This window comes from Melanostigma gelatinosum (genome assembly GCF_949748355.1).
Source record: "Melanostigma gelatinosum genome assembly, chromosome: 4".
Lineage (NCBI taxonomy): Eukaryota > Metazoa > Chordata > Actinopteri > Perciformes > Zoarcidae > Melanostigma > Melanostigma gelatinosum.
The window spans coordinates 29,424,637-29,450,359 of NC_136637.1; the positions used below are offsets into that span (position 1 = coordinate 29,424,637).

Here is a 25,723-nt window from a genome sequence, read left to right on the forward strand (position 1 = left end):
GACAAAACAGATGCCACGTATCAAGACAACAAGCTCTAAATCGACTCATTACCCAAAGTCTGAATTCATCCTGAAATAATCCCTGACCACTTCAGTGTGTGTGTGTGTGTGTGTGTGTGTGTACATTTGGGTTTGTGTGTGGGACACACTAAGTGACTTCCATGTTTCGAGGCACAATAATACTCTTACCTACACAACGTAGATGCACAAATCGGTCGTCAGGGCCGATGAGCGCGAGTGGCTCACCGCTGTACTGTGATAAGAGTTAGTAAGCAGCAATGCTGATTTGTTTGGTGTTATGAGGTCGGGAGGGGGGGGGGGGTTAGCATTAGCATAACTGTTAGCATTAGCTGGAGCAGAAACGGCAGGAAGGAACAAAGAAAAAAAAAAAGTTGAGGGGGGAGCAAATGAAACAAATCACTGGCACGAATTAAAAGTAAACAGCACAGGCAACCAGAAAACCTGCGATCAACCGCTTTTTGACACAGTGTGCTTCTTGAAGAACTTAAACGACCAACAGTAGTTCGAGCCATCTGTCCAGAAAAAAAAAAAGTCCAGGTCCACCATTCATATTATTTAAAATGTGCCCGGAGTCAAAGTGACCCCCCCGTTATAAGACTCAGACACAAATGCATGAATGTTTTTCTCTTCTTCGGGTGAGGACTGGTTCTCTCCCCCCCCCCCCCCCCACACACGCATCACGTGTGATTTCATGTTATCCAAACATACACAACAATATGACAAGTCACAGTGAGAGAGGGCAATGGGACATGACTCCGCCTCCGCGCTGTGGGCGGCATGCACCCCCCCCCCCCTCGACCAGGAAGCGCCCAGTCACTGCTTTACCATTGTTGTATTGTTTACTTGTTGATTCTCATAGTCGTTTGTTGTCACAGTTGTGTTTTTTTCTCTGCACCTATGACATCTGTCTCTCCTTGTACCATTCCACAAACTCGTCCAACAAAACTGGCCCTGACGAAAGAACGAGACCACATTAGAAAACACTCATTGGTGTGACACGTTCGTGTGTGTGTGTGTGTGTGTGTGTGTGTGTTCACACTCACAGGCACCGTCCTCGTCGTAGTTGCTGAGGTCCAGGTTGATTGTCCTGCTGAACTCTAAAACATTGCACCATTGGTCCTTGTTGATGACTTTGTACTTGGATTGCTGAAGAACAGTAAAACAAATGAATTACATAAATAACCTTTAGTTTCAACAACCCTATTCAATAGGAATCCACCTCTTCGCGTCAAGTCCCGCCCCTCAAAAGCCGACTAGCCTAGCATAGCATCAGACAACTATTCGGTTCTGCTCCATAGTGTTCATTTTAGCAGCTATTTGACAATTAATCTTTAGATAATAAATGTGTTGAAGTGAACCCGACTGGATTTCGGATTTCCAGCACAATGAATCCCTCGCAGTAGTTTTACTCGCTGACCTTTCACCCCAATGTTGTGACGTTCATCGTCGCCGAGGGCGAAGCACGTAAAATATTCCGTGGGACGGTTAGAAAAGCTCAGCCCTGAACTGAAACTATTAACTTCTTAACCGTAGACTGATATTTATGGAAGAAAGAAATGAAATCGGCCAGCTCTGATTGTTTGTTACTCGTCACATGACTTGTGTTGTGCACGGCAGCTTTTGAGCACGTTGTCTGCATTCACAAAAAATGAATTTTAAGGCGCAAAAATAGCGACAAGTAAACTTCCCCTAAAACAATCTTTTCTACACACAACCACACATGTGACTCTTACCTCTAGAAACTGATTAAACACAGGAAACAGTGGCCACGTCTTCCCCAGAAGAAGACCCAGCATGCACTTGGCGGTGTTCAAGTCCAAACTCCTCTGATCCTTTTCCTGTCCGATCAAAACGTCCACAGCGTCATGAAAACTCGTCAACCAGTCTAGTAACATCATTACCATCGAGCTTAACCCCAAAACGCACCACTGCTGTAGCTAAAATACGTCTCCATTCACTACAACAGAGCTGCTTTTCTTAAATCACTGTCAAAAGTCTTGAGAGCTTTCCAAGTCCAACTGGAGAATGAGCTTGACCTCATTAGATCAAGATCAGATCTTTCCTCCCGAACAAAAGCCTGTGCACTCATTCTAACGATAGACTAACAACACCACGTTGGTTTGTTCATGTTCATAACAATCATTTCTTTGGGGGGGGGGCTTTGGAGGGAGACCTGTTGCTGACTGAAACGCTACATTTAGCAACTTTTGTTGCTCGTGCCGTTGGCTACTTTCATTGGTAGAGTCTGAAACACGGGCTGGCTTTTCTAGGTTGGATGATTTTTTAATCTAGCGTACTCTTTGCTAGTTTCTCAAGCTTCCTTTATCAGCTGTGTGCTGCTAACCCTGCAGCGATGCGATTGCTGTCACTGTTGTGCGTTCTGGCTCAGGTTTAACTCTTTGTAGACATGAATAAATGCAGAAACTAAAACACGGCATACTTCATTTGTATTCCTTCCCGTTAAAAGGAGATTTTCCTCCAACAGGAACAGAAGAGGTCGTATGATGACAGATTGAAAAGCCCTCTAAAAGGCAAATTTGTGATTTGGGGCTTTTGGTGGGATATTCCAGTGTAAAATATTGCCGGCTTGCTGACATGTTGCTAGCTCTTGGCTAACGTTAGCACCTGCCTGATCGGTCCATCGCTTTAGTCTCCCAGAGCCGATGATGGAAGTAGCTAACGAGTTTTCATGCTCGGTACCGCTCAGGATGTCCGGATCGGGTAGCTAGAGACACATGTTGTTCCCGTGTAGCGTGAATGAGCTGGTAGAAGATACGATAACGTGATATCGGATCAGTGCATAAGACTCGTCAATACCCAATCCCAATTTTAGGCTGCATTTCTAAAACCGGTATCGGGAAACAACGCCAATTAAAATGAGCTGTTTCATAACTGTGTGTGTGTCTTAGCTCGACTCACCCGAGCAAAATCGAAGGCGTATCTATAGATGAGCTTAAAACTGGTGATGTCGTTTAGGACAGATCTCAGGTAGTCGAGCGAGTTCCTCAGCCTCTCTGTGGAGTCGCACCTGACAACAGCAGAAAGGAGCTTTAGACAGAATCTACACTTCACTGTAAAAACTATTTTTTTTTTTTTAAATCAGCATGCGACGGCAGAAGAAGTCGGTGACTGACGTACTGCAGCGAGCCCATTCCTCTCAGCCACTCCTGCAGGGTGAAGTAGCCCATACTCTGAGCATCCAGCTTCCAGGCCAGAACCAGCATCACCACCTGGTACACATTAATATTCATAACTGTGTTTTAATCAGTGTATAGACACCTGAAACTAAGAATCTGTGTTTTATTTAGCTTTGGAAAAAACATTTATGTTTACAAAGGGAGTCCCTGGAAGTCTGAGCTAAATGGGAACCCGTTCTAAAACCAGTAAAAAGCCGTTAGCATTGATGAGGTCCGGAGTTATCGGTACTTTGTTAGTTCCTGAGTGAGACGTCCTCGTCTCAAACGTCCTCTCTCTGTCTGTCTCTCTGTCTCTTTGTCTCAGTACAGAGTGAGACTCGCATCATGATCAGAGAGGAAACATTGTAGAACTCTGGTCGTCTCAAACACAATAAAACCTTCACAAGTAAGTTCATCACAACATGTGACCAACAAGCAGAACATCAGTCTGTCTGTGCAGCAGCCGCCAGGTAACGGTAGTGATGTCATGTTAGTGATGTCATGCGTTAGTGATGTCGTAGAGAGTTTGATCAGAAGAACAGGATCAATGGAAGATAATCACTGAGATCATAGATTAGATGAGAACGTGTTTTAAAGATTTCTGAACTTCTTGTGCTGCTGCTCAAGAAAGACTTTGTTTATATACAAGAATAATGAAGCAATGATGATTATTTTCTTAATTAATTGTCTTGCTCACAAATATAATAAAAAAAGAACCAATAAGAGCATCAATAAGAGTACTAGTACGAATAAATCCTGACGATACCCGTCCCTAGTTTCTACAGAAGCCCAGAGCGGACAAACTTAACACTCTTAGTGAGAGTGGAGACGGTTAAATTAACCAGGTGAAGACGAATGCACGAGTGTAAATAAGTAGTGACCTAATTATTAATGACAAAAACAAAAGTGATGAGAAAAGCCCAAAAAAAAGGATGTTTAAATGAACAGATATAAAAGACACGAGCTCACGTTCTCCGGCTCCACTCCGATGTCCTCACAGAACTTCTCCATCCCCTCTGGACCCACCACGGCATCGCAGCCTGTTCCAGACGACACAGGTGTGAAGGTGTTCAAGTCAACGTACGACGACGTGAGCGACACCTTCAAAAACAAACACCTCACCTGCGTATTCATAGAACCACTCCAGGCATCTTTTACTGGAAAACATCTCCTCCTCGCGGATTTGTGGCGTTTCGTGTTTCCTGAAAACGCTGCAGAGGAAGAAGAGATTTTAAAAGGAAAGATTACATCTTTGCAAGTATTCACGCACACATTTAACCTCCTCAATAACTCGATGCTCCTGTTTAACATCGTCACACCTGTCTTGGCGACTTTTCTTGGCCGACATGTCATCTCCTGCAGAGGGTCTCCTCTTTTTCCTCGGAGGCATGGCTCTGGAGCAACACGCTGGGGAAGCAAGTGGAAGAATTAGAGGCAATACATGTGCGCGCAGATAGATAGATAGAAAGATAGAAAGATAGAACAAAGTCCTGACGTTACCTGAGGGGTGGCTAACCTGTCCAACGTCTTCTGTCAGGTTCTATCAAAACAAGAAACCACAAGCTTGTGAGCAGGACACACGAGTACTCACATCTAAAGCACACGTGTATCTATATATTTATATCTTCATATATATAAAACACATAAGCTGCCAGTGTGCATTTACCAGCCTGTGCAAGGTGTGGTGGATCTTATGGATGCTGGCCAGTGTAGTCAAGTGGGAATTCAGCTGTAAATCTATTTCCACAAGAGAGAGAAATAATCAGACTACAGCACAACTCACAGCCTGCTGCTCCCAATTAAGACTCACAACCTTTTGGCACTAAAGGGTACAAGGAGGTGACATCATCGTCAAGAACCCTATCATTTTATTTTTAATGTGCCAGTAATCAATAATCGACTCTTCCAACTTACTTCAGTGTGATTTCTACTGTAAGAGAAAAAAAATACGACAGGAAAAAAAAAAAAAGAGGGAGTGACTCTCTGCATTCCTAGAAAAGACATGCGAGCTCGAGCATACGTGGTCGCGCGTGCTACCTTGGTCGCCAAATGTCATCTATGCACCCCCCCTCCTCGAGAGCAGTCATCAAATCCCGATGCTTTTTATTTATTTCTAGGAAACACACACAGAGCTGAGCAGATAGCACGAGCTGCATACCTAAAATAGCCGTGCAGACGCGCAACTTGCACAGAGTTTACAAAGTATCTGGAGAGTTGGGCGTGTGGGAGTTGTAGTCCACTTCCTCTAAAAAAGAGCCCACTGAAGCCTGGGCTCCGGTTGGAAGCTGGACTACAACTCCCAAGCTTTTGACAAAACAACTATTTTGTAGCAACCTTTTTTTTTTTACCTCAACTGATTGAATGCATTTTACATAGTCCTTAAAAAAATCTAACATCATATGGCTGCTGACGCACAACCCGTTGCGCAGACGCCTTTTTTTGCAGCTTGGTGTTGGTGCCGCAAAGCCCGACAGCACTGCAGCACTGAAAGATGTTTTTACACAACTGCGTCACAATTCTCAATCTCTGTAATAGTCCGCAGCTGATCAGAAAAATGTCCCAATATGCAGCGACATTTCGTTCGTCCTTTAAAGTTTGAGTGGAAACCCGCACAGTGCATCCTCAGTGGTGATGAATATAAACACCACACCGCGGCCGATTAGCATTACACAAAAAGGACTGCTTGTGGGTCTAACTAGTGCACCGAGACCCGCTAACGCTGCACAAACACAATAAATAACGAGTCAAACAAAACCTGCTGCATGTGCAAAAAACACCTGGATTTACACCCGCTATCCCCCCTTTGTTGTCGCCTAAGAAAAAGCACCGGCAAATACAAAGGGGGCCACTAAAACAGCTCGGAATTCATCCGCTTCTCCTCCTAAATGCTGCAGAAAGTAGGTTTGAGGTAATAACCAGGCGGCTTGTTTGCGTCTCTTCGGTTAAAACTCTGTAGCGTCCGCGAGGGTTTTTCGCAATTTGATGCAGTAAAAAAAAAAATAAGCCTCTGTAAGGTTACTACTTACTTGCCGCATCAGAGTGCATTTTTATGAAACATACAACTGTCTGTGGGAAGTCCGGAGACCGGCCAATAGGCGGGCCTTGCGCGTGTAAACCACGCCCACTGACGACGATTGAACACAACCGCGCTCGGTCTCCGCCTTTGGTCGCCGTCGATTGGCTACTCGAGCTGTCGTGTCACGAGAAGGCGGAAGACAGGAGGATAAGCCCCTCCCATGCAAACATCTGATTGGTCGGAGCTCCCCAAACAGGCTGCGCGAGCTCCGTTACTGATTGGTGCAGAGAGGTTGTTTTTTTTATGAACACGTAACACACTAACGTTTCCTCGTGCACGCTTGAAACCCAGCCCACGAAGGAATCGGATTGGTCCCTTCAGTCAGGAGTGTACCCGCCCCCTTGTGAACCCGCTGTTTGGGTTCATTCCGTGTCAACTCACCCGGGCGGAGGTTAGTGGTGGTGCGTTTGTTTTAACGTGAGTTACGTCTCATTTCTTGACCGTTTGGGGAGCAACGTTACCCAACTAAAAGTTGATGAGACGTCTGGGATGTGTTCAGTTGGTCCTGTCCCAAAAAAAGGCTTTAAAATGTACCACCGTCAACACTCGCCTGTCAGGTGACTAGAAATCCGTGACGTGAACCAAATCGAACGGACACTTTCAGCTGCGTTGTTTGGCTTTTAAATATCAGAAACATTAAGATGAATTATAATATTGTTTAACTAATATATGTAATTGTTATATATTATAGATATAATATATATGTATTATATTATAATATAATATTATTATATATACAAAACATATATATAATATAATAATATAATGTAAGATATTATATTATGTTATTGTTTTTAATATTTGACTCAGAACATAAGTTGACCAGTTTATGAAAAAAATTCCCTGAATGCAACCTTTTTCAGTGGTGTTGAGAATACCGCTGCTGAGAATATCACTGCAATAACTGATCAGAGCCACTGTTTATTTTGACAAAAATAATAATACTGGCAGCAGTGGATTTAAAGTGGTGGAATGTACTACTTTTATTTAAACTTAGTTGATACTTGTTGTACTTCTACTCCATTACATCTCAGAGGGAAATATAGTACTCTTTACTGCATTTTTATTTGCAGTGAATAGTATTTCTACTCAGTGTTGTTTCTTCCTGGTTTCCTCTGTAGATATATTGACTAAATATCCTGTAAATAAGTTTAGTAATAGTGTTTGATTTAAATTCGAACCTGATTTATTTTTAGTTTAGAGGGTTTGATTTAAATTTGTTTTCATATTTATTCTCATTATTATCGACCAAAGATCGTCCTCGCTGTCAGTGTTTTGGTTAATTTTGTAAAAATAAAAATAAATAGTTTTAATGAAATCTTAAGTAAAAAATGTAAAGTGACACATGTGGTTTACATTTTATTAATTGTTCATACGTTTTTAAAGTGTTAATTGTAAAAATAATACATAAATAGTATTAGATTATATTGTCTTGTATATTTTTTAAGTTTTTATTAAAGCAAGCACATCATTTTCTTTATATATATCTGGTAATGTTATTGCTTTTTTATTTTTTTAGTATTTTATTTATATTTATATTGTATTGTATTGTATTTTATGTCGTGAAAGCAGTAGTGTTGTTAATATTGTTATAATTATCAATAAGTCGTTTTTTAATGAGACACTACTGATCTAAAGAGGCTGACCTTTGACTACATGTTCATACTTTTTACTGTTTTTTTTACAGAGAATTTGTGTTTTGATATAAAAGAAAATAAGAACATTGGAAAGATTCAATTAATATTCAACACTTAACATGAAAGTGGAATTTCTACATATTGTGAAACAAGAGTAATCCTGTTGAAATGATCAAATCAATGATGATGTAATCTGTCTCTGATGTCATTGTATGTTTTTATCAGTGGTTGATCTAACGTCTAATAACTGACCTTTGTCTCGTGGGAATACACTTCGAATGAAGTAAGATATTCAGCACTCCTTTAATGTATACCACGCACTTTCATATCTCATTTAAATGTTATTTAATACAACCAGATGAAATATTTATATTGGCAAATATAGTAAACTGTTTGATTGTGTGTCACATAATAAGAGATGTTTCACAAACCATGAAAACTACAGGACATGTTATAATACACATTTCTCCCACAAAGACTGCTTCTAATGTCACAGTCACGCTTGTTTGCACTGGTAAAACAGAATGGTGGAAATGATACTATTCCACACACTTAATGAAACAACAGCACAAAAGAATCAACGACCTCTACAAACACCGGTGTGTCTGACTGCAGGTGTGGGAAGGTGTGCAAAGGTGAGCCTGAACGCAACACTGTAGCTTCATGTCACAAATAAAACATCTTTGAATTGTCAGTTTTTGACTTTTCTTTTCAATTGTAAAAATTGTGCATTTTTCCTGCACAATTCTATATTTGTTGAAGTAGTTTTTTAAATGGACAAAGCCTCTCGTATGTTTCTTAAATGTATATGTTTGATTGGGGCGGGCTTACAAACACAGGGAGGAGCTATTACAACCAGTATGATAAGAGAGCGAGACAGAGGAAGTACACGAGCCAGACGAAGTTGCGCACTTCTGCTCCAGGAAAAAGTAAATAGCTGAAAGCTTTTTTGCATCATGAGTTCTGAAACAACCGGACAAACTATCACCGTGAAGACGGGAGATGAGCCGGCGGCGGAGGCGGCAGCTGGTCCAGAGAAAGCGGGGTGGAAGGTGAGCGTCACCGCTGCGGACCATTACTGAGCCTCATGATGACATGAGACCTGACCGCTGTCCCGTGTGTGTCTTTACAGTGTCCCACGGGGGACCGTCACGTCCACAGAGAAGACCTGAGAAAGGTGTGGAAAGAGTGCCAGGAGGAAAGCTTCTGGTACAGAGGTATTGTCTTTAATATCTTCACAAATACTTCTTATTGATCATTGTAGAAAAAACAGTCAAACCATCAGATGTGTAAAAAGCGAATTCCACGTGCATTCTCTCTCGTGTCCAGCAGGGGCCGAAAATGACTCTACTTCTCTCTTGATTTATTACCTCAGTAAACGTTGTAAACATGAGTTTATGTCTCAATCTCTAGTTTCAAGTCTTCTTCAATACAGCATGATGTTCATTTAGTACATTATGGTCCATTTAGAGTCACACAGACCATAAAGCAGGGGATGCTTTAGGGCGGGGCTACAGTGATTGACAGGTTGTTCCCACCTTGTGGTATGAAAGTTAATTTTAATATTTCTGGTCACCTAAAGACACGTCTTATTCAGCATTTGGTTCCTACTTTGCTCGACCCTCTCGTGTCACTTCTGGTTGATAAAAATAAAATAGAAGATGGCGACTGCCAAAATGTTGAGCTCAAAGGCTTCAACAACAGAAAGTTAACTACTTAAACTATCTATTAATTATATACTTCTGTGTGTATTTGACAAGTGTTTTTAGCAGTGTAGCCGGAGTTATCTGTCAGCACCTTGTTCATTTAACGACATGTGTTTACATTCTTCTCTGTGGCGCCCAAAACACACAAAGTCACGTTGGTAATGGCGGCATTTTGATTGTTACTGGAATGTTCCAACACACCTTAATCAGACTATGAATGATGTGTGAACACACCCCTCTGTGTGAACCTTCAGCACACAGAGGGGAATGAACGAGTGAAGTTTGGTGAATGTAAGAGCTGCTGAAGTGGAGATTTATCATCAGAGTCTGAGAACAAACTCATTGAGAGGAAACGTCTTAAAGAGACGTTTAGTTCCATTACAGACATTTAGAGACTCTACAGGTGAATATTCACCACTTCATCACTCACATTAAGACTCTACAGGTGAATATTCACCACTTCATCACTCACATTAAGAGACTCTACAGGTGAATATTCACCACTTCATCACTCACATTAAGAGACTCTACATGTGAATATTCACCACTTCATCACTCACATTAAGAAGACTCTACAGGTGAATATTCACCACTTCATCACTCACATTAAGAAGACTCTACAGGTGAATATTCACCACTTCATCACTCACATTAAGAGACTCTACATGTGAATATTCACCACTTCATCACTCACATTAAGAATAATCTACAGGTGAACATTCACCACATCATCACTCACATTAAGAAGACTCTACAGGTGAATATTCACCACTTCATCACTCACATTAAGAGACTCCACAGGTGAATATTCACCACTTCATCACTCACATTAAGAGACTCTACAGGTGAATATTCACCACTTCATCACTCACATTAAGAAGACTCTACAGGTGAATATTCACCACTTCATCACTCACATTAAGAAGACTCTACAGGTGAATATTCACCACTTCATCACTCACATTAAGAAGACTCTACATGTGAATATTCACCACTTCATCACTCACATTAAGAGACTCCACAGGTGAATATTCACCACTTCATCACTCACATTAAGAAGACTCTACAGGTGAATATTCACCACTTCATCACTCACATTAAGAAGACTCTACATGTGAATATTCACCACTTCATCACTCACATTAAGACTCTACAGGTGAATATTCACCACTTCATCACTCACATTAAGAGACTCTACAGGTGAATATTCACCACTTCATCACTCACATTAAGAGACTCTACAGGTGAATATTCACCACTTCATCACTCACATTAAGAGACTCTACAGGTGAATATTCACCACTTCATCACTCACATTAAGACTCTACAGGTGAATATTCACCACTTCATCACTCACATTAAGAGACTCTACAGGTGAACATTCACCACTTCATCACTCACCTTAAGAGTATTTATTGTATTTCAAGTTTTCTGAAATGTGATGTTTAAATATGCAAATGAGGCGTTATGTAATGTTTAACGTTTGGTGAATTTAGGAGAAATCTACAGACGTAAACAGACAAAGTATAAAATAAATGTTTTCTTTCCTCTCGTCTGAAAGAAGACGAGTTACGTAAGATAAGAAGACCAAAATCTCAAATAATCTGTGCATGTCAAACTATATTTTTGCCTGTAGTGTCACCTTATTGATAAGATCTACAGTCGTTTTAATTCTGGTTGGACGACGTGAGACGGGGAGCGTCCTGAGTTCAACCCGAGTGAACCAAACTGAATCTCTGCTCCAAAACCAACAAGAGATTTTGTGTTTATGTTCACACCCACAGAGATCTAATCACCACTACAGTTCCTCACTCAACAGCATGTGTAGAATGTTGTGACTGGTTGTGATTCATGTTTTTACGAGTCAACACTTTATTGTTTCAGCGTCTCTCACTGAGCAGTTATGTAAACATGAAACGGCAACAATTCATGGAGGAGTCGACTCCGTCCTTTTGACGACATGTTGAGCTTTTGTACTTCACAGGTCAAAGTTCAGTCAGATTAGACTCTCAGTCAGTGAGGGCGATCGATCATGACAGCGACGTGTTTAGTCTTAATCTTTACTCCGCTCCTGTATCCAGTGACGTCTGTCCTCTTCCCTCAGCTCTTCCTCTCTCTCTGGGCAGCATGGCGGTCACCGGTGGGCTCCTCTACAAAGGTAAAGACCTTCAGACACTTTCTCCCGTCATGTCGCTGTGACGCATGTAAAGCGAGCATTGTTTTCTATAAATATCCCATTTTGGTTTAATTGTGTTTCCATGCAGGCATTTGGATTTCGTCAAAGAGATTTGGTCCTCTTCCAAAACTAGCAGGTGTGTATCATCCATCCAGTATTTCTGACTTTCTAATGCTTTTCATATTACTTCTTCATCATCTCTTCTTCCAGACGAGAGGAGATAAAACATTTATTTTACTACTTTGTCTGTTTACGGCTGTAGATTTCTACTAAATTCACCAAAAGTTACCATTACATAATTCCTCATTTGCATATTTAAACATCACATTTCAGAAAACTTGTAATACAATAAATACTCCTTAATGAAGTTTCATTGCGTTATCTCTTAGTTGTGTATATTTGACTCCTGTTGGTGTCTTCGTCCTCTAACTCCACGCTCTTTGTCCGTTAGTTGCTGGTGTCCTCGGGTTCGCGGTGGGGACAGCATCTTATGTTGGAACTTGTCGGCGCAAGTTTCAGGGTCTCGGTCTTGAGGGTAGACCAGGATCTGGTCCCTGGTCTGGTCCTGGACACAGGTACAGAATACACTGAAACTAAGATGCTCAGAAAATCACAATCCGGTTTGTTGCAGGTAAAATAAATATACCGTAAACAATCATTAAACATACGGTAAAAATATTCACAGTATATCTGATTTCATATTAAAGAGGCGTGCAGTTTGTCGAAAAGGTAGTTTTGTGCAGAAATCCTGCTTCATTTGGTGCTGATGGCTGTTTTTCTTCTACGTGTGATGATGTGTGGAAGAAATAGCAGTTATTATGAAGAGCAGGAGAGATATGACTTTAATGTAGCATTACTTTATACAGCTTTTACTCACATTTCAACACATGCATGATGTTTCTTCACACTTTTTTTCATCAGTTTTTGCATAAATAAAAACATTTTGCATTCAAAAGAAAACATTTATTTATTTCCTCAAGGCATCAAACCGACAAACAAAACAAAGTCAAATGAGATCAAAAAGAAACCGCAAAAAATAAAGCATTTTATACCAAAGGTTGCCATACACTGCTAAAATGATCCTTGGGAGTAAATCTTATATTTCCTCGCTTTAGAAATGGAAGATTAATTACTTTCATGGCGTTTATTTGTCAATTTCATTCTGCAATGTTTGTGCTGCAGCAAATCATTTCTAATGAATATGGATCACTGAGCAGAACGTCATCCCAACAGGTCCTGCCGCCACGTGTGTGAAGAATGTCAGAAGAAAGCTCCAGCTGCACCTGCAGAAGAAGAGAAACACTAAAGGTAAGCTGATCACATGCTGACGGCGCGATTACAAACAAATGTACAGAAAAAAATGTTTTGTTTAATAACATATTCATGTTAAAGTAACCTGAATGTGCTCTTTATTTATTCCACTTTATGTTTCAGCCTCATCAGAAACACTGAAGGATTGACTGGCAGCGTGGATCCGTCAGCTGCATTTTTTTCTGTGTCTTTATATGATGCTTAGAATTCGTATATAAAGTATATTTTGATATATTGCACATCATATTCATCCAGGAGAAACCATGCACAACATATCCACTAGGGGAGCTACTTTCCTTTCAGTCAGAGATCCAGTTTCATCTGCAGCATTTCATCTGCAGGAATGCAAAGTCTCTGAAATAAAGTGCAACAAAGGTTTAAAGTGCAACAAAAAAATAAAGTGCAACAAAGTGCAACAAACATTTGGTTTTATTATCAGCTTCAATATACTTTTGCAACAACAACTGAACAGAATACATTTCGCCTTAACTATTAAACTGGTAGTCTGTATTGTTTTGTTTACCCGCCAAACCAACGTAGGAAATGTTAGCTTTTTAATATAATTACAATCATTCCATTATCTTGATTAAGGAAGAAATCAACAGCATATTAGTCACAAATCCCATCTTTTTAATTGTCTTTTGTGCTATTCATTTTTAAATACATAAATATGCTCAAACAGAAATAATAATAATAAAATGTATTTATTTATTTGACAAATTATTTTTGTAATATATTTCCATATTTAATTATTCTCCAATTTATTATTTTTTCTTTACTATTTAGTCATTCCCTTATGGATTCAAATAAATACATTTTATTTGTTTATTCTGTTTCTGTGCTTATTTATTCATTTTTAAATTAATATGTACAGTTATAATTTAGGTTTTGATTTCGACCTTTATTTTGTTATTTTATCTATTTATGGGTTAGGGTTAGTTATTTATTAATTATGTCAGCTTTAGTCCTCCAGAGAGACGTCATCCAATCAACAGGTCGTTTATCCCTTTCGATTGGCATGTATTTGGTGAAATAGAAAGCTGTGTTTCATGTGGGCGTACACCAATCACAGCCAATCACGATGAAAAGGAGGCGGGACCAAACAGGCTGTCCTTTCTTCCGTGACAGTGGAGCTTCTCCTCAACACCGAAGTATGGAAGCCCATTAGTGTCACTGAGGAAAAAATAAAGATCCTGTAAGTCATCATGAGATACTGTCTCATAATAACTTAGCATCTCATAATGACTTAGCATCTCATAATGACTTGGCATCTCAAAATAATGACTTAGTATCTCAAAATAATGACACAGCATCTTATAATTATGACTTAGCATCTCATAATTACTATCTCATAGTTACGTATCTCATCATAATGAGATATTAAGTCATAATAATGAGATGCTAAGTCATTATTTTGATTTAGTATCTCATTATAATGACTTTTACAGGATCTTTATTTTGGTCTCACAGGGCTTCCATACTACACACTGAGCGAGCGAGAGAGAGAGAGAGAGAGAAAAAATAAAAATCTCACCACTACGCAAAATCCTTCCAATGGAGGAGGACCAGGACGTCCATCAAGCTTGTTCGGCAAAATGAAAAGAAACGTCTGCAAGCTAAGCTAAGCTACCTAGTGCAACTAAAAAAAGGAGAGAGAGAGAGGAAACAAACAAAAAAGTTGTGAGTAACGTCATCTTTTATACGAATATCAAAGTATAACTGAGGACACGGCGGTTTGCTATCTAACGTAACGCTAGTTAACTAACGTAGTTCACGTTGGCTCGTGTGATTTAACTTTACCGTTAACGTTAGCTTTTTCCCCCAACTAAATTAGCAACCGTAACATGCTAACAGAGGCTAATCGCCTAGCTACCGCTTCAGAATTCCTGTTGTCGGTTATACTTGTAACGCTGCCAAATAGCTTAGCTTGTGCTGTTAGCCTTGCTATCATACTCAGCATGTCGAACTACAACGTTAGTTAGTTGACAACTGGCTGGTTGCTGCTAGCTAGCTAGCTAGTTAGCCTTCTACTCAACATTTGCAGTATCAACACCAGGCTAGCTGCTAGCTAAAAACTACCATGATGGACGTTATAAGATAAGATATGATAAGATAATTCTTTATTGGTTACAGGATTACAGCAACATAGTGGATAGTGTAAACAAGAGACATAGTAAAGACAAGATGAAAACAAGTGTTATAAATAAGTAATAAAACAGGAAAGAATATTAAATAAGTAAAAAAGTAAAAGAATCCACAATAACGAAAATAGTATATATACAGTAAGAATAATTGTAGTATTACACAGTGTATTTATATTGCACAGATTTTTAGTGTTTGGTTATCTTCATATGTTGTTAACTTTTAACTTGAGCTAGTTCTCTTTTTTGTGTATGAGTGTCTTGGTGGTATAAACTAGTCATGTCAGAGAATATAAGCGTCACTAAATACTGTAACGCTATGTTAAAACACACATTAAACTCAGTGACCCTTGTGTTGTTTTTATGCACTATTTATCTCGGGGCACAAAACAGCGGAAATAAAGCTGAGTTATTTATTTGTTAAAATCTTCTTGAGCAGACAAGTTTTAGTTTTTTTTTATTTTTATATAGTGTGTTTGAAGGTTCTTTAAGCCATAACATGCCCAAAGCATGGTGATTTTTTTCATGCACTGGAACAACAGTGAGAGAACTGTCAAGCCTTCTATCTAGTTAGCATTCCTTCTGAGGACTTCATTCTCCTCGTTTAGAGTGCATCTGACACACAATGAAGCATTTGTGCGTTTCTCTGTAGAGACGCATTGCTGTGGCACTTTGGATACAGACGCAGAGGAATCTGGTCAGTCTGCATGTGCAGTGCTGGAGGTGGAGGATGGCCGAGCTATTTTAGACCAAGCCACAGTGACAGAAGTCTTTTCTTTCTGGTTGGACTATGAGAACTTTCTTGTGCTTATTTGCATTAAAAAACAACTGGGTTTGCTCATGTAACAGTGTTTGAATACCTTGTCAGAAGAGCACTGCAGTAGCACACATAGTTTAAGCATTTTATACACACAAGACCTCGCAGTGTGGTGCTAGATCGTCGATCTTTGCAACCGGCTGATCCTCCGTCGTCGTCCCCACCAGGATAAGCCTGTACGGAAGGCAGTACGGATGGATAGTGTATTCTCTGACTCGTGCACGCACAAACTAGAGGGAATCTCCCCCCCCCCCCCATCTATCCCCCTGTAGCTATCTATAGGGGCATAATTCCAGTGAGTTAATGTGTTTGGTTTAATCTGGTCGGACATTAATGGCATCGAAGCGCATGGGGGATGAAAAACCACGCTGTGTAAAACGGCCCCACAGTGGCCCCTCACTAACCCCCCCCCCCCACACACACACACTGTAACTGTTAACTCAGCATTTCAGTGGTCACTATGAACACATTATACAATACAAAAACAACTCAGTTTGTTGATTGTTTTTAGGTCTTGTAGTATGTTATCAACTGAGTTTTTTGGGGTCTTACTACCAACGGTTTGCATACTCGCAGTTTGTGTTTGAACTTCTTTTGTTATTTGAATCTTCTTTCCTTTTGCTAACCTAAACATTTGTCCTGCTGGCTTCTAAATTGTCATTTGGAGAAGTGTCCTTCTCTGAAAGGTCTTTATTAAACTAAATATGAATAAATAATAAATATTCACACCTGTTTCGATGACCTTTGACCCCGCAGCAGTCAACCTGGTTCCACATGGAAAAGCTCCGAAAGGAACTCCTTGTTTTGTCTTCTCCAAAACTGTCTTGAGGTCTCCATGTCATACGATGTGAGCTTTCACTTATTTGGCCAGATTTCAGTATAAATTACCTCTTATCTAGACTGACCAGTTGGATCCAGGTGTGTGTTTGTATTTGCACTCTGCTGAATTATTAACTGGACAACTGAGCAAATAATACTTTGAGGGAATTGAACATCAATTTGGCTGGAAATCTTTGCCATTCATTTAAATATTGTCCCCAACCAACTCCTCTGTTTGCCAGCACCCACCTGAAGAGTCACATCGTCCTGCATTGAACATTTAACACACACGTTTTATCTCTGGAGAATTAGGATTCAACAGCATTGCTGTGCCCTTTCATTCTGTTTTTGGGGAAATTCCCCGTGAAACGGTAAAGATAAGAATATTCATGAGTTTGTAAATGATTGAAAGCAGTGAAGTTGTTTCCAAACATTAAAAAGAGTTGGGTTTCTTTGTGTTGATAGTCGAGAAGGATGGTTGGTCACCATCTCTGACCTTCACAACGCTAACCCAGTGCAGTGTAAATTAAAGCACAACATAACTCACTCTGATGTACACGGGTGAGGCATTGTTTTCATTGATTCAGTTGAAAGACTTCGGCGTAATGTAGGACACAATACGGACTGAGTCTAGCTCGAAATAACCTATAATTGAGCCCTGCTGAGGAAGATTATCCTTGGCTTTGGGAGAGAGGTTTTGGAGCATAATTGATGTTTGGGTCTGCCTTCGCCAAAGAAACCACCCCGTCTTTGCCCTCAAGACGGCCTCAGCTGAGCCTCCAGCGGTTCATTCCTTGTTTAGCTCCAGCTGACGGTACAATAATGCTTCATATTGTCTGATTGTACAGTGTAGATGTCAATCAGAGCGAGTTGAAGATAAGAGGAATATTTGTTGACGCTTTGTTATGCTGCACTTCCCTTTCCCGGTTCGGAAGAAGCCGGTAATGTTTCCGCTCCAGAGGTAGTGATTAGAACCGGGCCAGGCCTGTCATTTTGGGTTGGAGGGAGCCAGATATAGGCTCTTCCCTCTTTGTCCACTTTACTGAAGCACACAGCCTGTTTCTGACTTTAAGCCGCTCCAAATTCTTCAAGACGAATGCATCACATTAGACGTCCTTTGGTTTGTTTTTTGAAAGGAACCGGTTACAGAACGGTTGCAGGCTACTGGAAGTTGTGGCAGAAAAGCTGAAGGGGAGACGCAGCGAAATGAGACGGGACAATCTCTGCTTTGTCAGGCCTCTTATTTCCTGGATGGACTATCAGCCTCCTGTATGCATCATCCTTACTGTGCTGGAAGTTGCAGGGTGATATTAGATGAAGTGAAGTTAACCATTGATGAGATCACTTCTGCTCCCGTGAGCTTTAGCCCTTCTCTCGTGTTGCAGTTACACCCAAAATGTACAATATTTAGACTAGAAATGTATTGATTTGTTGGAAGAATTGGCGATCTATGTGAGATGTGAGATATGTTTTTTGCATGCATGTATGAGAGCCTAAATATAGAGCATGAGCTAATTATGTGGCTGTAGTTCCTTCAGCATTCAGGATGTGCACAGGGTTTGGCTTTTGCTGTGGTCACAGTTTTTTTTCTTCAGTTTTTTGGAGTCGCTGAGTTGGAACAGGAAGCCAGATGTATTATTCACACCGTCTGTCAGTGTGAGAAGTGAGTGATTGCATCTTTCGCTGCGTTTGTGGTGAGTGGATAAAGGTACGTGAGACGGTATGTCGCTGTGTGACATGACTTTAGGGCCGTGGAGGTTTTTTTTTGTGTTTAGTTCAGTTTTGTTTTGACTTTATCGACGCTGACCTTTTCTCACCATCTGTCCTCGGTGCGAGTCGAAGTTCTCACACATCTACTTCTCTGTTTGGCTGCTGTGTGACTCGGTGGTTCGTTCTTCCTTCCTTTTTGTTTGACTACAGTTTGATAACGGGTACACGTTTCTTTTTTTATTTATGACCGTCTAATCCTGTCACTGGATTATATTTATCTTCTGTAACCTGCGTAGAGAAGTTCCTGGTACCCATTCTGAGTTTGTATCGGCCGATGCCCGAGTATCGATCTGATACGTTAACAACAAAATAAGTTAAATGGGTCATAATGTCTACGTTGCTGCGACATCTCCTTCAAACAACTAGTTATTCAAGTTTCTTGCCAAAAACTACATTTTACAAGATTACACTTGAACACCTCATGATCATTTTATAGTTTACTTTCACCAAATACTCATTTTTAACTGAATGGAGCTTGAACGCATCATAATGTGACTCAATGCAACCTCTGCTAACGTTAGCCGTTAGCTCTGTTATTTAGCCAAACAGGGCTGTGCTGTCCACCGGACGCTAACAGCTAGTTAGCGCTCCTCCTGCTGAGTTCAACACAGATGAAGCATTATCAGGGGGACAAAGGGGTGCACAAGAGTGTTTTTAATGACAGGTGGGTTGTACTAGCTTGCACACGTGCAGTACGAATCAGGTAGCAAGTGACACATGTTGATGCTGTTCTTGTGTAGTGTAAATGTGCTGATAAATGATATAACCTGATATCCGATCGGTGCATTGACTCCCGTACTTGCTGATACCTGATCCAGCATTTTAGGCTTCAACTTTTATTGGTATTAAAGCGGTGCTAAAACCCCCCTTTTTAGTTAATGTTTTGAACAAAAAGAAGTTGCGAATTTGCTTCATTCTGCTGTGAGACGGACAGTAACAATAATTGCATGGCTGGATATGAGATGACCAGACTATAAAAGGAGCTTCTTTTCCAGCCGCTGTGATGATTAACTAGAGGGAAAGTAGAGTTCTGGAGGCTCTGATCGCTTACGTAACTGCCTCTTGGATGTAGCGGGTAATCTTCAGATGATTACTCTGCTCAGGATGTGCTTTTAACCCTGTCAGTGCAGAGGCTGAGGCCAACAGTCCACCTATCACTGGGACCAAGAGTGGACTGAACACTCCGCCTCTTATTGGTCATTACTGAACACATTATAGAAATGTGTAGATGTATTGAAAGGTATATTCTCTCAGCTGCTAATTATGTTACTGTTTTGCGACCAGTCAAAGGTTGAAGGAGCATATTTTGTCTGTTTTGTTGTTAAAGACTATTTTTCTGTGCTCGCTCTCTTTTTCAGAATCTTGTGCAGTGAACTTTGTGGACCCTCGTGTCGCCTTCCAGTTGCAGCCCCTGCTCTATGGCCTTAAGGTACGTCACACAGGGGTGAAGTGGGTAGTGTTCCACTGTGCCGTGAGCTTTAGGGTTTTCCTGAGGCCGTGAGCTAAGTACCGGTAGTGTGGGAAAGAACAGGGTGTTGGATTTAATCTCTTTGTTTTTCTTTTTGCTGACTGCTGAAAATAGAAATATTCAGTGTTTTCGTGCTGGCGTTCAGTTTCACGCTCCGCTCGGATGACTTCGCTTGTATTCTGTCAATAAATGTCGTCCATGCTGCAGTCATACGTTGAGAAATGCCTCGTTATATGTTGCTTCTGAAAGGCTAAACGGCAACAGATATGGATTGAAGCAGAATATTTCGTGAGCCAAAAACACATTTCGTATTGTGTAGGACTGCTCCTTCTTAGTGTCGACTCATCGGTTGCTTTCTTTCTTTAATGTCTTATGTCAATTAGTCGTTTGTAATGTTTTACATGCTGAAGAACTTATTTCCTACATTTTTGAGCACATCTCTGGTAAAAGTTTAGATTTAAAGCGTGTAACTCTTTGTGGAGAAACTACAGATCTGTCGATTAAATCAACTAATCGATTCGTCGACTCAAACTTCTTTGGTTGAGGACAGCCGTGGACTTGACAGCATCTACAGTATCTTCATCTTCTAAATGTTCTAAACGCTCTGCAGTTAATGTTGGTAATGTTTGTACGGTACTATTCACTACCGAGCCCGTTTGTCAGCGGTATCCTCACTTCACCCGTCTCTCCTCTGCGTAATGATTGTTGGAAACACTTAGTTAGTGTCGCTTCATCTTTATCTACAACTGAGGAGAAATAACGACTTTAAACAGAAAGAATAGACGTGAATAAAAAGAAGCTGTGCAGCGTTTAGAATGATAGAATTGAAGCTTCAAACTATTCGGTACAGCACTAATCTCCATAGAGGCCAAAAGCTTTAAAGTAATTCCTATTAGTGTGTGTGTGTGTGTGTGTGTGTGTGTGTGTGTGTGTGATATGTATATTTATAAGACCTCCAGTATTAAGTAGATTATTGAAATGGTGATTTAAACGCTGCTTGTTTGACTCGCACCCTCGTCACAATCAACTGCCTTTGTACGCAAGTGTTCGCATATCATGTGAAGAAGAAACGAATGAAGAAGAGCAGCAATCAATGTGAAAGTCAGATGATAACGTTAAGATCTGATACGCCAACGTTCTGGAGTCGACGTCCCTCGCAGCACACCGAAGAGAGAAGGTGTGTTTGTGTCGGCTCAACGAGCTCTGTGTGAACCCAGATTCAGCTGATCGAGTGGAGCTCCGGCTGCTGTACACTATTTATTAGTTCTAAATGTAGAAACAACACAGGGCGAGCCGGTTGGTTTCTAGACGAAACCTTTGGTCCATAAAATGTCAGAAAACAGTAAATAATGTCCGTCCCAGTTTCTTAAAGTGCAAAGTGATGTTTTTAACAATATTTACTTCATAATGATAAAAACAGAAAAACTTGAAATTTCCATATTTGTGAGGCTGTAAACAGAGAGTTCTGCCTATTTTGCATGAAAAATTCCTTAAATAGTTCATGGATCATGAAAATAGTTTGATTCTCGGCTCATCGATTGGTCGATGCAGCGCTATGAAGAACACTGACTTGTATCAAGTACTGGCATTGTGTTAATTACACTGTCAACCGTTTTTCATGATTACATTTTTAGCAGCATTCTTTTTAGACGTTAATCAGTAAATAATCAATATTCTTGCATGTGTAGAACTCTGGTTTTGGACGGTGTGTTCCTCTAAAGACGTCTGGGAGCCGAGCGTTGTCTCAGAATGGTACCGTGGTCAGGACAGAAACAACAAAACCAAAGAGAGGATAGTTGTGGTTGAGGTTCTGGTCGGGTCACGTTCTCACATTCTTCAGCGGTGACAGCCTCACAACTGTCAGTCAGGACCGGCCAGAACCAGCCGGGTCTCTTTGTCTCCGGTGTTGAACGTTGCCTGGTTGCAGAAGAACGACGCCGACAGACGTTAGCGGTCAGGTTCCCCACATGAACACGAGAACATCTGACTGTGGAAACCTTATTGATGTAAACCTCTGAAACCAAGCAGAACAAATTGGGTTTCCATAGTATAATGAATATATAGGTGTTATAGTTTATAGACCGCACGATAGTTTAGGAGAGCAAGCCGTAGTAGGCCAAAATAAATAGTTATTACCATATTAAATGAATACTTCACCAAAAGGACCAGTGACTCACTCCGTATTAATGCCTCAGTGCTTCGCCTGCATAATGTCTTTAGATTTAAAGGAAGACTTTACCCAACATTTATATATCAGAAATACATCAATCATATATATATATATATATATATATATATATATGTGTTACCTTAAATTCCTGAAGAAAACTTAGTTTTTCTCTAGTGCCTCTACGGTGAACGAAGAATTAAAAAAAATGTATGTAGATGGGGCCTGTTTAACAGCAACACTAAATCACAACATGCCTTACCGAACTCGTGCAAACAATCTCTGTCTGTCGCTCTGTCTGTCTGTCGCTCTGTCTGTCTGTCGCTCTGTCTGTCGCTCTGTCTGTCGCTCTGTGGCTCACTGGGTAGAGAAGGTCGTCCGGCAACCGCAGGGTCGGCGGTTCGATCCTTGGCTGCTACGTGTCCTGTGCCGAAGTGTCTCTGAGCAAGACACTGAATCCCTAACTGCTACCCGGGTGCTTCTCAGCTGCTCACTGCTCCCAATAAGCTAGGCATGGGTTAAATGCAGAGGACAAATTTCGTATATGTGTAAATGTATATGACAATAAACTTAAAACTATTCTTGAGTGTGACGTCTGTTTGCTCCACTAGAGGGCGGTGCAGCATTGTTTTGATCTTCGTCTTAAGTGACATAGGCCTCGACCTGTTTACTCTGACTTCTGGGCCACAGCCCACCCGAGTTTTCCTGTTTTCTGCTGCTTGAAAGCAGAACGAAGCGAGAGGCAGGCGGGTGTGCTGGAACTGGAACGCTGCACATTGTTCCCACAGCTTCCTCTTCCACATTCCTGGTGTGATTGTGATCTGAGGCCTCCTGTGCTGGAGTATTGTTCTGATGACGGACCTGGTCCACACTAACCCACAGCTGCTCCACCGACCATTGTGGTGCTGGGTTATGATGGCTATCTTCTGCCTCATCAGTCATCTCTCTCTCTCTCTCTCTCTCTGTCTCTGTCTCTGTCTCTGTCTCTGTCTCTGTCTCTCTGTCTCTCCCTCTCTCTCTGACTCCTTCTCTCGCTCTCGCTCTCGCTCTCGCTCTCGCTCTCGCTCTGTATGAGTTATCAGAGTCCAGCTCGAACAAGTTTTCTTTTTTCCAGTGATTTTGGACTTGTCAGTAGATTTCAACACTTAGTGCATGCAGCCTGCTGTGCTTTCTGCCAGATGGCCTCTAGAGGGCAGAGTTCAAGCAAAACTGCTGCGCTGCATTTTACCATTGCATTCTTCCACAATGTGTGCTTACTCTGCAGGCAAGCTTTGGATAAAAGCCGACAGTTGAAATGACTGGAGGACTGAGTGGTATTTTGAGACCTCACATAGGAAAAGAAAAGCTCTTTTATACGAAACAGTTTCATCATCTCACTGAGATTTCCACACGCTGCAGTGGAGGCTGTAAGCAACTCCTTAATGTGTGTCTGACGCACTTACTGGTCTAACACACAATGCATTATTAACTGTGTATCTGTACCCTCAGAAATACTCTTCAATGCACGACATGCATCAGAAATACTTCTACTAAAGATTATTTGATTCTGCTATTAACAGTTCATGCCAACTTAAATGCATCATATAATAAACAATAGTTATGCACAAACTGGAAAGACTTTTGATCTGGCGTTACGTTAAAGTCACTTTGGATAATGTGTTGACTACATCTTCGGATTGTTTTCTTTCACGTGTTGTCTCTTTTGTGAAGTGAGGATCGCAGCCCTTCTGTTGCTGCAGACATTACATGGATCATTTATCATTATTCACGGCAAAGTGTGGTTTAACTTTGGCCTTTTGCAAAGGGGCAGTATTCAATTTACGCAGTCCATAATTCAGCATTGGGTAACTTTAGGGAGCGGTAGAGTGTGTACACATAAACAATGAAAAACAGACGAGAGAATGGAATAGAGGCCGATGAGGCTTGCTAAGCTAAAGCATAAACTTTTAAACTTCTATAACTTCACTTCTTAATTTTACAACCATCGTCCTTTTGTTCTAAACCTGCATTATGAGTTTTTTAACCTCAAAACAACGTGAACCGACAGAACAACTTTCATTGTATTTGTTGGTTTATTTGGTTATGGATGGTGCACATTAATAAAACATTACTGTAAATTCCAAGATGCTATTTTTCATCTGTAGTCCCCATGCAACTATCAGCATCTAATTGTCTAATGGGTATCTAAAACATTTATACAGACTCAACCGTAGAGTCTGTTTGTGGCCACAGATCCAACAATAGTGAGAGAAAAGAGCCTTAAAAGCTTTCTTTTCATTCTGTAGCACCAACATCCCCTTTACAGTCACGTAGTTCAATATTAATACAGAAATGTTTAATGCAGTGTTAATTGGAGCCAGATCGAACAAGTGTTGTGCTGTTTCTTTGTTGTTATTCTGGTGCATTGGTAACAATAACTGCAGACACGGCTTCATCTCAAAGGATGTTTGCTGCACACTGGTGCTCCAGTGTGTTTCATTTTAGTGGAGTGTTACGGCATTGTGCTGCTGTTGAGGACCGGTTGTGTTGGTGCTATGACAGTAATGATTTCTTCAGGCAGCAAGCTTCTTTTTTTTCTTTTTTTTTACGAGAGTCAGCTCAGCGCAGTCCAGCTCGCTCGCTCACTCACTAACTCGGGATAGTTGGAAGGGTTTGAGTTTGCTGCAGGTAGAAGCTGTGCAGCCGAGCAGAGCGCAGCAGTCTGTCATCACCTCGTATCTCAGACCGCTTTGCTCATTCTGCTTCTCCTCATAACAGAAGAAGTAAAAGCGAGGGGACGGTGGAGCTCTTGTTGTTTAGGACGGAGTTAGCAAGAAGGCAAACAAGCGTTTGTGTTTGTGTGAATGCTAAACTAGTAACAACACGGTGACCATGATAAGAGGCTATCGGTAAACACAGGCGAGCCAGAGCTTTCCCCACTTCCTTTACCGCCTGTCAATCTTCCTCCTCTTCTCGGCAGGGTGTGGCCCCGCCTCGTCTCTGTTGTGATTGGCCGGGTGCCCCGGACTTGTGTTATCTCCTGTGGAACATGTTTCTAGTTCCACCCCAAGATAGTGTGCTTGGCACTGAAAAAAAAAAAAAAGAAAGAAAAGGTAGCCACGCCCCCACACCCATGATGACATCATGACAAATAAAAAAAGTGGCATGTCTGTTTTTGCTTCCAGGCTGAGCAGACAGGTAAAAGTTGCAGCGTCAGAAAGTTTCTCACTCCTGTTCTGAACTAACTAGTAGAGGAAGGAAGCTGTTTTTTGCCAGCCAGCCAACGCGACGAACTACTTTAGAGGTAGCGTCTGATCTCGGGGGGGGCTCAGACAGTGACAGTGAGACAGGGGCGGGGTATATGGCGGTAAATATGACAGCTAGATTGTTTTGGAGCATGGCACGGTGCAGGCTGTCTGATGACGCACCAGAGTGAAAGACAGAGAAAGGTGTCTCGGA

General features: G+C 41.1%; 2 protein-coding genes across 3 annotated transcripts; one reads left to right on the plus strand and one right to left on the minus strand.

The window, feature by feature from the left end:
* Nucleotides 1–812: 812 nt before the first annotated feature.
* On the minus strand, nt 813–6,273 carry dcun1d4 (DCN1, defective in cullin neddylation 1, domain containing 4). Of its 2 annotated transcripts, none has more exons than XM_079267831.1 (11): nt 6,224–6,273; nt 4,864–4,934; nt 4,698–4,737; nt 4,517–4,604; nt 4,320–4,408; nt 4,167–4,237; nt 3,160–3,251; nt 2,941–3,049; nt 1,755–1,859; nt 1,065–1,167; nt 813–972 (listed from the first exon to the last, which is right to left on the minus strand). In XM_079267831.1, exons 1-11 carry the CDS (start codon nt 6,240–6,242, stop codon nt 917–919), a joined length of 843 nt encoding a protein of 280 aa, XP_079123957.1. In that variant the 5' UTR covers nt 6,243–6,273; the 3' UTR covers nt 813–916. The 2 variants fall into 2 exon arrangements, with proteins under 2 accessions (XP_079123957.1, XP_079123958.1); XM_079267832.1 differs by lacking the exon at nt 6,224–6,273 and adding an exon at nt 5,112–5,330.
* Nucleotides 6,274–8,793: 2,520 nt separating this feature from the next.
* On the plus strand, nt 8,794–13,653 carry ociad2 (OCIA domain containing 2). Its single transcript, XM_079267718.1, has 7 exons — nt 8,794–8,962; nt 9,043–9,127; nt 11,721–11,774; nt 11,881–11,928; nt 12,244–12,367; nt 13,026–13,100; nt 13,227–13,653. The coding sequence occupies exons 1-6, from the start codon at nt 8,867–8,869 to the stop codon at nt 13,096–13,098; spliced, it is 480 nt and encodes a 159-aa protein (XP_079123844.1). The 5' UTR covers nt 8,794–8,866; the 3' UTR covers nt 13,099–13,100; nt 13,227–13,653.
* The last annotated feature ends 12,070 nt before the right edge of the window (nt 13,654–25,723 follow it).